We start from the raw sequence: 12,670 nt of genomic DNA, 5'->3' as shown, positions 1-12,670 counted from the left end.
AATCTGTTGCATCTTTTCTGTTGGCTCATAATAACAAATATATTTTTCAACACTAGAATATGAACAAAAAATTAATTCACCTTGGCTGTTCTTTTAATGCTTGGGAAATGAGGAGAATAAACAATGTTACTGACAGAAAATGGACTTGTGACATACAGATTTTCTAATTCCTTGCAAGCCCTACATTACATTCATGTGTTTGATCTCAGTACGATCTCAGCTGCAGGAACCAAGGAAGTGTTTGGGACCTGTGACATTATTCCTGCAGATAATATGACACATTTGTCAAGATAGCTGGAATGTGAACACATAAAATTGCCATTGGCAGACCAGCCCAAACTTAGGTAACAAACATGTGCCTGCTGACTCCCTACTGCAGTCTCCATACTGCAGCAACACTGGCAGCTGCACATTTCTTATGCCACAGCTTTAGGTGACTGGCTTATCTGAACTGCCATGATTTCTCCCTCAGGTGTTTGAAAGGAGGTGAAAAGGTAGACCCGTCAAATAAGCCGCTCAGATATATGACTAAGCCTGTTTGTGAACATTCATCTTGTAATGTGCAATCACCTTTATGTTCTCCACTATTATCATCCAGTTTGCATAGAAATGAAACAAACCACAATAAGCTTGTTCCATATAAAGAGCCATCGCCTCTGTGGACCTTTTCCCCCATAAACATTAGTTATATTATCTCACTAGATAGTTTTTATATGTCCAAGGGAGAAGTCAAAGTCTGCTATCAGAGTATGATGTATATGTTTAATATATATCCAGCCATTAAGCCCAGCCTCCACTGTGTGGCTGTGTTCTCATGCACTGTAGTCAAATAGGGTCATTTTCTAAACTGAATCAGCTACGTAATGAAAGCCTGCCTCTCAGATTTTATTTTCATCAGTCATATATTGTATATGTCGCTCTTTTTTCATTGCAGTCAGGGTGAAAAAGGAACTGTGATATTCAGAGCTGCATATCACTATAAGCTGTATTGCATAACAGAGACGGTTTAGTTTATGACTTCCTTTTCTCTGCAAAATCTAATCTATATTGGTGATCCACTTCCCAGTTATTTATCAAGGAATGCCCGAGTCACAAGGATGACACTCAGAACTCAAGCTGAGGTCACCTAAAGCAAATACAGTGAGTCACATGTTTTTTCATCATATTTTTTAAATCTTATTTTTCTTTCATACGAAGTGTTTGAATGAATCCACGTCATTAATGGGAACATAGTCATCACTAATATCACTCCCATCTCAGTGGTCATCACAGTAATGATGACAGGGTTTCAGTCACAGTGTTGTCGTGAAAAACACCCAAAACATTTACCAATGCAATGATAAACTTCACTGACTTCCATATACTTTTTATTGAACATGAAAGATAATGTTTACATTGTGAGCAGAAAGTAGAAATGTTGTCTCTCCCAGGTTTGTGTTGATGGATTTTGTTGGTGTGTTTTGTTTTGTAGGTTGCTGACAGCCACTGCCAGACTTCATTCCCCCTGCATGAATATCTGCTGCCTGTCCCAGGACGGGGAGACTTCAGTGCTTCTGCTGACAGGGCAGAAATGGGTGAATGTAATTATGTGGCCGGGGCATCAGAGGAATCCATCACCTGGCTAATGTCCTGCTGACTAACCCACCAGCTATGCTCCCCTTCTTCTGCTATCCTTTCACTAGTCCTCTCGTCTTCTCCCACTCATATTTCTCTCCTCATCCGTTAAATCAGAGGCGCTCTGCTACCACTGACACCTCACTGCCCATCACTGTGCAATGACTGCACACACACACACACACAGACACACACACACACACACATACACAAACACAAATGTGCACCCTTCTTCAATCTACTGCCAGAAGGAAGTCGGCATAAATACTGGATCCCATCATTTGCTCCTTACAGCTGCTCTACAGCTAATGGCACTACAGTAAATCTGCAAATGAACCGGAGCCTGAATAGAGATCTGACTCAGAGTCAGTGTATCATCGCCTTGCCACATACTGTATCACGGCTGACCATTTTATCACTCATATTCTGCCATCAGTGTCGCCTTCAGTGTGCCCCCACTCAGAAACCAGTCTGGTTGGTAAGGGAGAGTTTGATCTAATCTCTTTCCAAATGCATTTTGCTCAAAGTTTGAATAGTAACTTAAAGGCAAATACATCATGCAAGATACATCATTTCATATCACACCTGGCAAACGTAGGATTTAAAATTATTATGAGAAGGAAATACATTTTCCATATAAGTCAAGACTGTCATGAAACTCGGGGCTGATTTTTGAGAAGCCTGTAAGGAAAAGCTGATGTGTTAACTAAGGTAGTTTTTTTTTTTTTTTTTTTTTTTTTTACTTTAGACCTCATCGTATCAAGTGCTTAGTTGGGTGACATGTAAGCTTAATATGTCTCAGCTCTGGGCAGCCAAAGCTCATGACAGCATTTACATGGTTATACAATACATGCCTCATAATTGGATGAGGAATATCACTTTCCAACCTGTAAACCTGTACTTTCCGTCAGACAACTGATGGTAATTCCCATAAACCACTTAGATTGTTTGGATGTTGATATGTCATGTCCTGGCTGCCCCAGACACACAAATAGCTCATGATTTCAATTGTTCCCGAGCACCTGTGCTCAGCTTGTGTTGTGCTGGCTACATCAACCCCTTTCCTCTCAAAGTGGCATCATATTCACGTTAGTGCAGATGAATTACAGTCTGTGGGGTAATAGCAGTCTATATTGTTTGTGTTAATGTCCCACTTAATAGGCAAAGATGTGTAATTATAGGAAACTACAGAGAGCCTCCGTCAGCCTTCATCTGAGTGAAGATGACGAAGATCCCGAGGAGACAGGGAGAGGGCGTGGGGAGATGTTGGACCTGGGGAGGGAGGAGGGAGGAGGGGGTCGGCGGAGGATAAAGGGAGGGAGCGTAGGTGGTTCCCCCCTCTGAGGAGTCCTGGGAACCTACATGACTGAGTGGAGAGCCGGGGATCCACTGCGAGGTTCAGGAGAAAAGTGTAAGCAGCGGTAGTTGAACACAGCGTTGAGGAGAGAGTCCTGATCTCCTGTTGCTGCCATGAGCTCCAGGGCGGTGCTGCTGTCCATCCTCCTGGTGGCTCTCAGCGGGTCCAGAGGAGCCGTCATCACAGGGGTGAGCGAGAGGTTTCCCTAAAACCAGCGCTGTATTTGGCAATTTTATTTATTTATTGCTTGTTTGTTTGTTGTCCATAACATTTTATTTATTTGAAAGTCAAAGTTTCAGAGCTGGAAAAAGGGGAACAACTTATTTCATACCACTATATAATTTTTTTTTTTTTTTACAAAAAAAACCCCAATAGTAATAGTTATTAAACATGAATTATATGCAATTTATGTTTAATTACTATTTGTGATTATTAATTGTTGGAACGTAACAAATGATGGGTGGATAAAACTGTATAGGCAGGGTTTGATTATGTAATATTCAAGTCATAACTACTAAGTATAGAGAGCATCTTGTGTATTTCTCTCTTCACATTTAAATGATTGGCATCCCCTGACTTTGCAAACAGTGTATCATATAGACAAAACTCGACTCTCTCTGCCTGCTCATTTTTGTGATGTAATTACAAATGGCTGATGGCCGCATCCTTCAAATACACTGGACAAACAAGAGGAAATTATTTCAGCCCACTGATTGAAATTCATTTCTAAATGCATTAGGGAGATGACAGGCAATGGATTAAATGGCTTTCTTTGTAAGAACATAAGTGGATTGTACGATTAGCATAAATAAAAATGAAATAGAAGTGATACAGGATCAAAAGAAATCTCTCTCTCTTAATTTGTCTGTCTATCTCTCTCCCCCTCGCTCTGCATCTACCGTTCTTTTCTTTCTTTCTTTCTTTCTTTCTTTCTTTCTGTCTTCCAGGCCTGTGAAAGAGATATGCAGTGTGGTTTTGGACTGTGCTGTGCTGTCAGTCTGTGGCTGAGGGGTCTGAGGATGTGCATCCCCAGAGGTGTGGAAGGAGACGAATGCCACCCCTTCAGCCACAAAGTGAGGAGCAAAATGTTGTCACTAATCTTCCCGTGTTTCCATCCACACCACACCTACTCTCTCTCTCTCTCTCTCTCTCTCTCTCTCTCTCTCACTCCCCCACACTTGTGGTCTGTATTAGTAGAAACTAAGATGATATCAAGTACTGACAGGTTGGCAGAGGCTTTAGCAAAGCTGCTGATAACTGCAGAAGCTATCGATCTACCCGACTGTGAATCAAGCAATCACAGCCATACATCACTCTGACCGTCTGCAGATGGCGACAGCTCTGCTAAAATCCGTGTCTGAATCCTGATCTTTAAAGATTTGCTTTCTGACAACTGCAGCTCCACTTGCTAGGGAGCTGGTGAAGGATTAAAAATGTCAACTAACGTCCTCGGCATCTCAGATTGTCCCCGTTCTGTTTCGACTCGCAGGTGCCCTATGCTGGAAAAAGGCAACATCACACCTGCCCTTGTCTGCCTCACTTGGTGTGCACCAGGTATGCCGAGAGCAAATATAGATGTACTGACGACTTCAAAAATATGGACTTTTAAAGGATGCCCAAACTACAAATGAAGAAGAATACAGCAGAGTCAGCATCTCAAAGTGAAGACTTGAACAATAACCAATGACAGAGCACAAATGCATATCCCATCTTTCCTGACAATAATCTTCATTCGTGTGGACTATGCACTATCTACATTGTTTGTTGGATTCTATTAATGCACCTCAAGGCACAAAAAGAAAGGCTAGGACTATGTTCCTGCTAAACAGTGCCACAGTAAACACCAGATTATTAACTTTTTACTTGATAGAAAAGTGGCCCTGGCAAGCTGTTTGTGAATCATTAAAAAAAATAGCTATTTTATTTTTATGCTCATTATATGTCTATTTATCAATGACAATGTATAAATATTTGCAAATAAAAGCATAGTAATAAGACTGCAGTTGGATATGTACTGTGTAAGGCTTTTATTTCTGTGCTGTTTGAATAAACTTAATGTCACACGGTGTATGTTGTGGGGTGAAGTGTCGAGTGGTTGCAATCACGATCTTGAAGGTCATAATCAGAGTCACTAACTTCACTTCACAAGTAAACATGTGACTTTGCTATACAACTGAATGTATATAAAAGGCAAATGACACCTCAAACATCTGATTACTGCTGATACTTTAATGGGGAATTCCATAGAAACAGACTTTTTTCAGCGTCTAGAGTTTGATGAGTTGTCAAACATGTAATTAATCCTGTGATATCATCAAACTGGACTATTTGAGACATTTGACAGAAAACTTTGAAAAATCATATTTTCTAGTGCTTGTTCATATTATTTTTCCACACAAACCTCTGTGAAATATCCCTGAGTAAGAGATTGAAGACCTGTAATACCTGTGTTTGAGTCTCTGTGGAGAATTACAGAAAAGAAAAGATAAAGGAAAAGAACAGTAGGCTAAAGAAAAGAAAAGAAAAGGAAAGAAAAGAAAAGAAAATTTCCTCTAAATGAGAAATATTTAAAGGACTATTACAACTTATTACAATTCTGTATATTTACACTGATATAGGCTACTGTGTGTGTTCTTAAATAAATTCAGCGCTACATATATAGTGTGAAGCAAATTTCTTAATCATTTATTTTCAAATGTAATGTGCAACTTGCTCATAGAAGTCAATTTCAGAGCAAAGTCAGATCACAGTATTTTAATACTTGTTGAATGGAGTTACAGACTTTTAACATTTCAATGATAATTTAGAAATTGTCTCATGTATCTAAAATCTTTTCTTATGATATCTTCTCATTTGTTTATGTTCTGTTATTATCAAATAACCCTGTCAAGTAGTCTGGGTCCACCTTCCCTGGTGGAAAATACGGATATCAACATTAAACAGAAGCTATGAACATCAAATCTCCTGATCTGAATGTCAACATATTAAAAGCATACTGAATCTACTCAAAACTTATCTTGAACATACTTCAAATAAATGATTGACTTAATGTTAGAGTCAGATAATAAAGATCAGGCCTTTGCCGCCCAAAATCCACAGGATTTGTTTTGCTAAACCGTTTTCAAATAGTCCTAAACCTGTAGAAAACAAAATTGACATTGGCAATACAGTGGTTTACTAACTTTGCAGGAGGGTTTCACATTGAATGTTGCAGGAGGCAAAAAGAACAAGCCTTAGAATAAATGCATTGCAATGCATCTGGAGGCGTTTTGCTAATCCAGTTTCCATTAGAAGACATAGCCCTCCTCAGAGTTTTAAATGATATGCTTGCTCACAAGAACAAAATTGACATCTTACTGTTAGTAGCACTTTTGACAAAAACAAATTGTGACATCTTGAGTAAATGTTTCTGTCTCCATCAGAGATCAGAGATGTAGGAGACCTGATCCTCGACACAATCCCCTGTGCTCCATGGATATGTGGGGTTCATCAGGGATCAATTCTCAGCCCATTTTTGTTTTCTTTGTCTTTTCTGTATATGCCTCCTCTCGGGCACATTTCCCGTAGTTTTGGTTATATATTCTCATTGTTATACAAACAACACACAACTTCATATTTAACCCATTAAATTCACAAGTTTTCTACTGAATCTTACTACCTGGTTGTTCGTTATTTCTTCCAGCTTTCTGGGAAAACGGAGGTTCTCATCATGTAGGCCCTAAACAACAACAACAACAACAACATAACATGTCCTTATCAAAAAGTGCCTCACTCCGCTGATCTACAACATCAAGTCAACTTCTAAAAATATGGATGTGCCTTCTAATTTCATAATTAAATGAGAAACGGACGCAGTCGTGTTTTGTGAAAGAAACACTTCTAAAGTGCAGTTTGGACATTATTAGTACTTTTATCTTCTCTCGTCTTTATTTTTGTAATTTCCTGTCCACATGCTGCAGCCATCAGGGGCATATTGCAACTGTTGTAAATGATTACAAGCCCTTCTTATGAAGACCCCTGGCAGAGCTCACACACTCCTTCATCGGCTCCACAGCACTGACTATCAATCACGATCCATAGTGACTTTAAGAATTTTTGGACTTTCACTTGCACTTATTTTATTGTATGTCTTGCTGATATTTCGTTTATTGCTTTTTGTGATTTTCATGGTCTGTCATGCTGTAATTCCTATTAAGTTTCTTTTACATTTCTGTTCTTTCTTCTTCAGTTTCCAAAGGGTGTTCCAGGAAAAAAAAATATTTACTTACTTACTGAAGTAGAATTGTGTCAGTTCTCTAAGTGTTTACTTAACATGCAGTACCAGTCAAAAGTTTGGACACACCTTCTCATTCAGTGGTTTTTCTTTATTTTTATTATTAAAACATGACATGACTGGTACTCTAAATAAAAAAGAAAAATGTCACTCTATAAAATGCTTTCAGCTTCAAATTATGCCTACAGTAGAATTTTACCATTAATAGCTAACACTTTCATTATCATTGTTTAGTGGGATATTTATTTATGGATAAGAGACTATTTATCACTGAATCACATATTTCTTATCTTCTGTTATCATGATTCTGTGTTATGTGGAAGGGCATTTTGCGGACACAACCTTGATACGCTGTATATAAAGGGTGGGATCTACTACTGCAACTTCACTCTCTGAGTCCAACAGGAAAGTGGCAACCATGATGAAGTGGCTCGTTGTCCTCTCTGCCCTCGCAGCTCTGTCCGAGTGCTTCCACAAGTGAGTATGACCAGACCGAGAAGCAAACTCTACCTTTATTTCTTTAACTTTACGGCATATCTGGCCACTCAGAATTGATGTAAGAAAATGCCTTTACCTAGTCCTGAGGGGAAATACTGTTCTGGCTCTATCAAGCCTTTCTAAACTTACACAAGAGAGGAGAGAGAAGTTAATTTCCAGTCCTTTTCAGCTGTTGCTATGTCAGTGATGGACAGCCATGCACTGAGCTGATCCTTTGTCCACTGTGCTGTGTGTAGGATCCCTCTGATCAAGGGAAAGACTGCCAGGGAAACCCTGCAGGAGAAAGGACTATGGGACGAGTACAGGAAGCAGCACCCATACAACCCAATGGCCAAGTTCTACCAGAGTGGCACTGAGCCTATGACCAACGATGCTGACGTAAGTCCAGGCCAGAAAGAAGACTCACATTTTGTTGCTCTGATTGTTCATGTGCTTAAACCTGTTTTACCTTCAGAATAAAAGACATGATCTGAGCTAATGACAAGCAGATGATGATACTAAGGAAAAACACATTCATTCAAAAATATACAGATTAGCACTTCTGTGGGTTTTATAAAACAGTAAATGGCTTATTATTAACAGTCAACATGTTTCAGCCAATGGCCTTCATCGCATCAAAAATGAAGAACAGAAAACACACCAATTTAGCCGAAACATGTTGGCTGTTTTTAATGTTCAGTATTTCCATGAAGTTGGCCTTTGTGTAATTAATATTAATGTGCATTTCTATCACATATTTTGTGTCACCCCAGCTGTCCTACTACGGTGTGATCTCCATCGGCACTCCTCCTCAGTCCTTCAGCGTTATCTTTGACACTGGCTCCTCCAACCTCTGGATTCCTTCAGTTTACTGCAACAGCCAGGCCTGCCGTGAGTACCACTGACTTCAGCCGTGACGTTATGTTTTCTGCTCAAGACCAAGTGGTTCTTTTTCAGGCAACTTAAGAAATTTGCTAATCTGTAGCGTTTCAGTTTAAGTTTCAGCTAGTCTATAAGCGGAGTTCACTTTAATTATCCCACAAATAAGTTGCTTGACAGTATCTCAAAAGCACAGCTGAAAAGAAAAATTAATTCCTTTGCAGAGAACCACAGGAAATTCAACCCCCAGCAGTCCTCTACCTTCCACTGGGGCAGCAAGCCTATTTCCATCCAGTATGGCACCGGTAGCATGACTGGATATCTGGCCAGCGACAATGTTGAGGTAACCGAAACACCCAGAACATGATGAATACTTCTTTTAAGACTTTTTTTGTTTTCAGACAAGTCACTCACTATGGGCTTATGAGCAGTCATTGATGGCGACATTGTGTAGTCTCAGACTCAGACCCTTGCAAGCGAAGTTGTTCTCAGATTATACTGTGTGTGTGTCCAGGTTGGTGGCATCACTGTGTCGAACCAGGTGTTTGGAATCAGCCAGACAGAGGCCCCCTTCATGGCTCACATGCAAGCTGACGGCATCCTGGGACTGGCCTTCCAGTCCATCGCCTCTGACAACGTCGTCCCTGTCTTTGACAACATGATCAAGCAGAGCCTTGTGTCCCAGTCCCTCTTCTCTGTCTACCTGAGCGGGTACTGAATAGTGTGAGAGTGTGTATGGTGCATTTGTGTTTTATTATCCCTGAAACTGAAATGTATGCATGCCATTTGACTTTTTTGTTTTTCCCAATCAGCAACTCAGAGCAGGGCAGCGAGGTGGTCTTTGGTGGTATTGATAGCAGTCACTACACTGGACAGGTCACCTGGATCCCTCTGACCTCAGCCACCTACTGGCAGATCAAAATGGACAGGTGCAAAGAAATCCACCTGAACTCACTGAGTACAGGCAAAACTCAAGAATAATATTGATTACGAGCATTAGTCAAATGAGGCCTCGTGGCCTGACCATATTATACTTGCTTTTCCCCTTACAGTGTTACCATTAATGGGCAGACTGTTGCTTGCGCTGGTGGCTGCCAGGCCATCATTGACACCGGCACCTCTCTCATTGTTGGCCCAACCAATGACATCAACAACATGAACTCCTGGGTTGGAGCCTCTACCAACCAGTACGGAGAGGTGAGTCATTGCATGCATTTGACTTGACTTTAATTAATTACAGAAGACACATATATCAAAACTATCAAAACTTCTGCCTGCCAGCATAATTAAACTATTAGCCCCTATAAGCTCATGCTGAGTCTTTATGTTGTGTATAAGTTGCCACTTGCAATTCCATCAGTAGATGGATGTAGATATTATGTGAATTGTGGCTTACTTTTGTCGGAAAACTGTAAAACATCTTCTTCTTGCAGGCCGTCGTCAACTGCCAGAACGTGCAGAGCATGCCTGATGTTACTTTCACTCTCAACGGACACGCCTTCACCGTCCCTGCATCTGCCTACGTCTCCAAGGTTAGTAACCCAGCCCTCCTTCTAAACAGGTTTGAATGCCATCACTGTATGTAATTCAACATGCTGTAAGACATTTTGGGGGTTAAATCGATATTTTATCCTCTCTCTTCAGAACTATTACGGATGCAACACTGGCTTTGGCCAGGGAGGCTCTGACCAGCTCTGGATCCTGGGAGATGTCTTCATCAGGGAGTACTATGCCATCTTCGACGTCCAGGCTCAGTACATTGGTCTGGCCAAGTCTGTGTAATCAAACAAGGCACCTAATGGATAAGCTATAAATCAGTAATTTCCTATAGGGGCTTTATGATTAAAGAAGGGCTGAGAAGTATTGGTGAAAATGTGAATTGTAGAAGTGAACATGCTGTAGATGTCATTGCAATAAAGAGATTAAAGCAACTAAAAAAAACAAACAAACTGTGCTTTCCTGTGTATGTGAGTCTGACTGTGGTAACGACAGCTAATTCAGATGGATTATATTCATAGAGCAAAAACCACAGGAATATTTTTAGGTACCTCCGTTTTGTCCTGTTGCACTGAAATGTCACAGGAATAAGAATGAATCCCCAGACTGTTCATTCCTTCTCTCTTTGGAGAAACACTACCCTTTGCAGAGAATACACAAAGGATGGCCACCCTTTCCGTGTAAAAGAAGAACAGCCCAAGAATAGAATATCGAGCGGTGCTCAGAATAGCGGAGGGCCAGGTTCCCTCTGAGGTTGCAATCTAGAAGAAGCTGATAAAGACACATATGGATATACTGCAAGATAACCTGATGACCAGATCTCACCACTCCGCCACTATCTCAATCTGTGAATAGGACCAGTTTGTTGAAAGGTGGACAAGTTTGAAACTGAGGGTGAACCACAGTGCACACAGAACACAAAACATATCTTATTTTAATCTCAGAAAATCACATACAGTATCAGAACAATGTTGGTTTAAACACAATCAGAATCACCTTTAATCACTTTAACACATGAAACTTGAAACAGATGTGACAGTATTTAAAAATTTGCCATTAATATTGTATTGGTGAATTGCAATGGGACATACATTATATTTTATTCAGAAACATCCAAAAAATGTAACTTGAATTCATTGGTTGATTGCCAATGTGGAGTACTCCACTGTCCCAGCATCCTCTCTGCTCCAGGTAGAGTCACGGGCTCTTGGTGCAGGGCTGTTCATCCGCACATTAGCGTACAGCTCTGTGGGCTTCTGGTGAGGCCTGAAGTCCACTGTCGTGTAGACTATGCCACTCATTTCCTGGGGGAGACAAACTGCATCAAGTCACGTTCTTGTAGAGGAAGTGTGAAGCAAAAACATAAGTCTCACGCTCAGTCTCCTTTAAAAACAAATGACACTGAGTCACAGAGGATATAAGTCCTAGTTTAGCACTTACTGAGGCCTTTTGTTTCGATGAGTCACATAGAGTTTCTTCACACTGGTCTGTGGACAAAGGCAACAATATTACATTGGCTATTTTTGACCAATCATAAAAGAATAGTGCATATAAGCCAGGCTGAAATAAACTTCTAAACATAGGTGAACAGTAAAATCATTAAATTCCTGTACAAATCTATTCTATCATAAACTTTAAGGAAACTTAAATATGCTTACTTTTTGTCTTGACTCTGCAACAGGCAACGCTAATCACCAAACTGGTGATAATTGTAATTGAAAAGCAAACGATTGCAGCCAGTGCTAGAACAAAGCTCCAGGGAACTCTGCTACAGAGATAACACAGGGCATTTAGGTTAAACATTGCATTTCCTCTTGATTGGAAAGCACTACTTGTCCAGTGAACAACAGGAAAGCAACAAAGTGTAGAGTGTATACCTCTGATCGGGACTGGGGCTGCGGTCCTCAGCCAGATTTGGCCCTGTAGGGTCTTGTGTTGGAGTGCTGGAGATGTTTTGGGGTTTGACTGTTGTTGTCAGTGGAGGCAGTGACAGGCTGTGGTGAACTGACGACTCTGAAAAGTGCAGGAATACCTTGCAAGTTTCATGCAATTCAAGTTGATCTTCTCTTTAGAGTTACATTGGAAGTGCTCCTTTACAACCAGAGGGAAAAACTCTAAGCTGAAATAGGTTGTGCAGATAAACAGTTCAGCTATAGAAATTGGAGTGATACATGGTTTTGCATAGAACCATTGTGCATTGAGACAACTGCATGATATACAATTATAACATGACATAAATAGTTATTGCAAGATTGCTTACCTGATACTTGGACAAGGTAGTCACTATAGATGTGGCTTGGGGTTCCCAGCACCATACATCTGTAATAGCCTGCATCTCCCAACTGTGCATTCAATATTTTGAATTCAATCCAGCCGTCTTTTTCGGTGTTTGAAACTCTACCTTTCAGGGAGTCGCAGGTAAAGCCCTTACTGTCCAACACTTTGTGACATTCGCCTGGAGTGAGTTTACAGCAGGACTTGTCATAGCTATTGTAGTATGAAGGGAACTGAAATTTCAGCAAAATGTGTTCAAACTCCTCAATCTTCTGCTGTCCTTTCAAATAAGGGACATC

General features: G+C 40.5%; 2 protein-coding genes across 2 annotated transcripts; both read left to right on the top strand.

Moving 5' to 3' along the window:
• The first annotated feature begins 3,084 nt into the window (after positions 1-3,084).
• On the top strand, positions 3,085-4,580 carry prok1 (prokineticin 1). The gene is made up of 3 exons (XM_030056229.1): positions 3,085-3,159; positions 3,919-4,044; positions 4,461-4,580. The coding sequence occupies exons 1-3, from the start codon at positions 3,085-3,087 to the stop codon at positions 4,578-4,580; spliced, it is 321 nt and encodes a 106-aa protein (XP_029912089.1).
• Positions 4,581-7,638: 3,058 nt separating this feature from the next.
• LOC115361937 (pepsin A-like) lies at positions 7,639-10,467 on the top strand. Its single transcript, XM_030055655.1, has 9 exons — positions 7,639-7,721; positions 7,979-8,120; positions 8,495-8,612; positions 8,825-8,943; positions 9,115-9,311; positions 9,413-9,529; positions 9,653-9,797; positions 10,034-10,132; positions 10,245-10,467. Exons 1-9 carry the CDS (start codon positions 7,663-7,665, stop codon positions 10,380-10,382), a joined length of 1,134 nt encoding a protein of 377 aa, XP_029911515.1. The 5' UTR covers positions 7,639-7,662; the 3' UTR covers positions 10,383-10,467.
• Positions 10,468-12,670: the final 2,203 nt, after the last annotated feature.

The sequence above is a fragment of the Myripristis murdjan genome, chromosome 7, assembly GCF_902150065.1.
Source record: "Myripristis murdjan chromosome 7, fMyrMur1.1, whole genome shotgun sequence".
NCBI classification, from domain to species: Eukaryota; Metazoa; Chordata; class Actinopteri; order Holocentriformes; family Holocentridae; genus Myripristis; species Myripristis murdjan.
This window is presented reverse-complemented; position numbering and strand designations above follow the sequence as displayed.